Source organism: Chaetura pelagica, unplaced genomic scaffold (assembly GCF_000747805.2).
Source record: "Chaetura pelagica isolate M959 unplaced genomic scaffold, ChaPel_1.0 scaffold302, whole genome shotgun sequence".
In the NCBI taxonomy this organism is placed as follows: Eukaryota; Metazoa; Chordata; class Aves; order Apodiformes; family Apodidae; genus Chaetura; species Chaetura pelagica.
Window position 1 is genome coordinate 1,229,249 of NW_009952561.1, and position 1,681 is coordinate 1,230,929.

The following is a 1,681-nucleotide window of genomic DNA, read 5'->3' on the forward strand; positions in this document are numbered from 1 at the left end:
TGTCCCACAGTATCCGTATGGAGACAGCAACCCAGGGGTGACACCACAGCCCAGACCCCCGGAGGACACCTGGGCCCCCCACCCTGTCTACGGGGCACAGCCGCGTTACGCCTGGCCCGCCGCGCCGGCGCCCGGGAACCCCTTTGCCTCCGAGTCACACCCAGCCTGGGCTGGCACTGGAGCTCCTTCCCACACCCCCGGCTGGGACCCCAAGGTACAGACTCCCCCCTAGATCATACAGCCTTACCTCTGTCTCCTGGGAATGCCCCTTCCTCCGAGCACTGTTAGTTTAGGTAGACACAAAGCATCAGAGCCTTGCCAGCAACATCTCCTGTTTGGGTACAGAAACCCCAAATCCATGGCTGTAATTCCAGAAAGGTCCTGAGACACCAGAAGTTCAAGGGCAGGTCCTGCAGTGGGTCAGGCCTTGTCCAGCTCTTTTCCCTTGAGCAGCTCAGGCTGTCAGAAATCCTCCTGGAGTGTGTGGGTCAGGCTCCAGTATTCCTCAATGAGTGCTTGTTCTGGGCACAGGCATCCTCTACTGAGGAATCTTTTAGGCAGGAACTGCTGTTGTTTGGGGACAGTTCGAAAGTAGCTACCTGCCAAGAAGTGTCCTCTCCAGAGTATCCAAATGGGACCATGTTGGAATCTAACCAGCATCTGCCCTGTTCATGGGTAACAGGTGTTCAGTGTCTCAAGCTGTCTCCTCTAGACATGATCCTCTTGGCAAGGATCTGCCCAATTCCTTTGGCTCTGCTTCCCTGCCCTCCAAATGCGAGATTAAGAACCTGGCTTGAAGGAAAACACAGTCAGGCTCAAACCAGGACACACACTTCAAAGAGATGTTTTTCCCTCCTGCCCTGTAGGATGCTGCTTATGACAGACCCGAGCAAAGCACAAACCAACACAACTACTACTCTGATGTCAACCACCAGCACTGTGGGACAACCAACGGCCACAGGCCCCCCACCCCAGCCCCCAAGGTGCAGTACAGTGCTCAGCCCCAGATGTACGACCGTGCCCCTCGGAAGCTCCTGCCTGGCAGCCGGGAAGTTGGCTTTAAAGTTGGTGACCCGTCCCCAGCAAACTCTGCTGGTGTCCAGCCAGAGATTCAGAGAATCCTCCACGTCATGGGGGAGGCTGTGCAGCTGGAGCAGGAGGTGGATGAATTTGTAGGAAAAAAGACAGATAAATCCTACCGGCTCCTGGAGGAGATGCTGACCAAGCTGCTGCTGGAACTGGACTCCATCGAGACTGGGGGCCAGGACAGTGTTCGGCAGGCCAGGAAAGAGTCCGTCCACAGAATTCAGGCCATACTGGAAAAACTGGAAAGAAAGGGATTGTGAAAGCACATCGACCACAACACACAGCCTGTTGTTGAGGTTCCAAAGAGGTTTCTTTTTTTAGTTCTGTTAAATCTCAGCTCTTTCTGCTATGCACTGTTGAGAATGGAATAGCAATAAGCCCTGAGTTAAAAAAACAAAATGAAACAAAATGATCAAAAAAACCAAACCCCAACCCAGAACCCCCAACCAATAACTTGGCAATAGGTAAATTCAGAGAGGTCTGAAGCAGCAATCTGAATTGTTTGTGTGTTCCAGGCTTTGGAAAAGCAGCATTGCCCAACATACTTATGCTGGAGAGGTCTGTGGGGGGATCCACATCCTCTGCATCAGCAGGA

The 1,681-nt window shown here is 53.1% G+C and overlaps 1 protein-coding gene across 1 annotated transcript in view; it reads left to right on the forward strand.

The window, feature by feature from the left end:
• BAG4 (BCL2-associated athanogene 4) overlaps positions 1-1,346 on the forward strand; it is a 3,280-nt gene extending 1,934 nt beyond the window's left edge. The window contains exons 2-3 of the mRNA XM_009993260.1: positions 11-214; positions 867-1,346. Of these exons, the coding sequence (XP_009991562.1) occupies positions 11-214; positions 867-1,346 (684 nt within the window). The remainder of the gene's footprint in view (positions 1-10; positions 215-866) is intronic.
• The last annotated feature ends 335 nt before the right edge of the window (positions 1,347-1,681 follow it).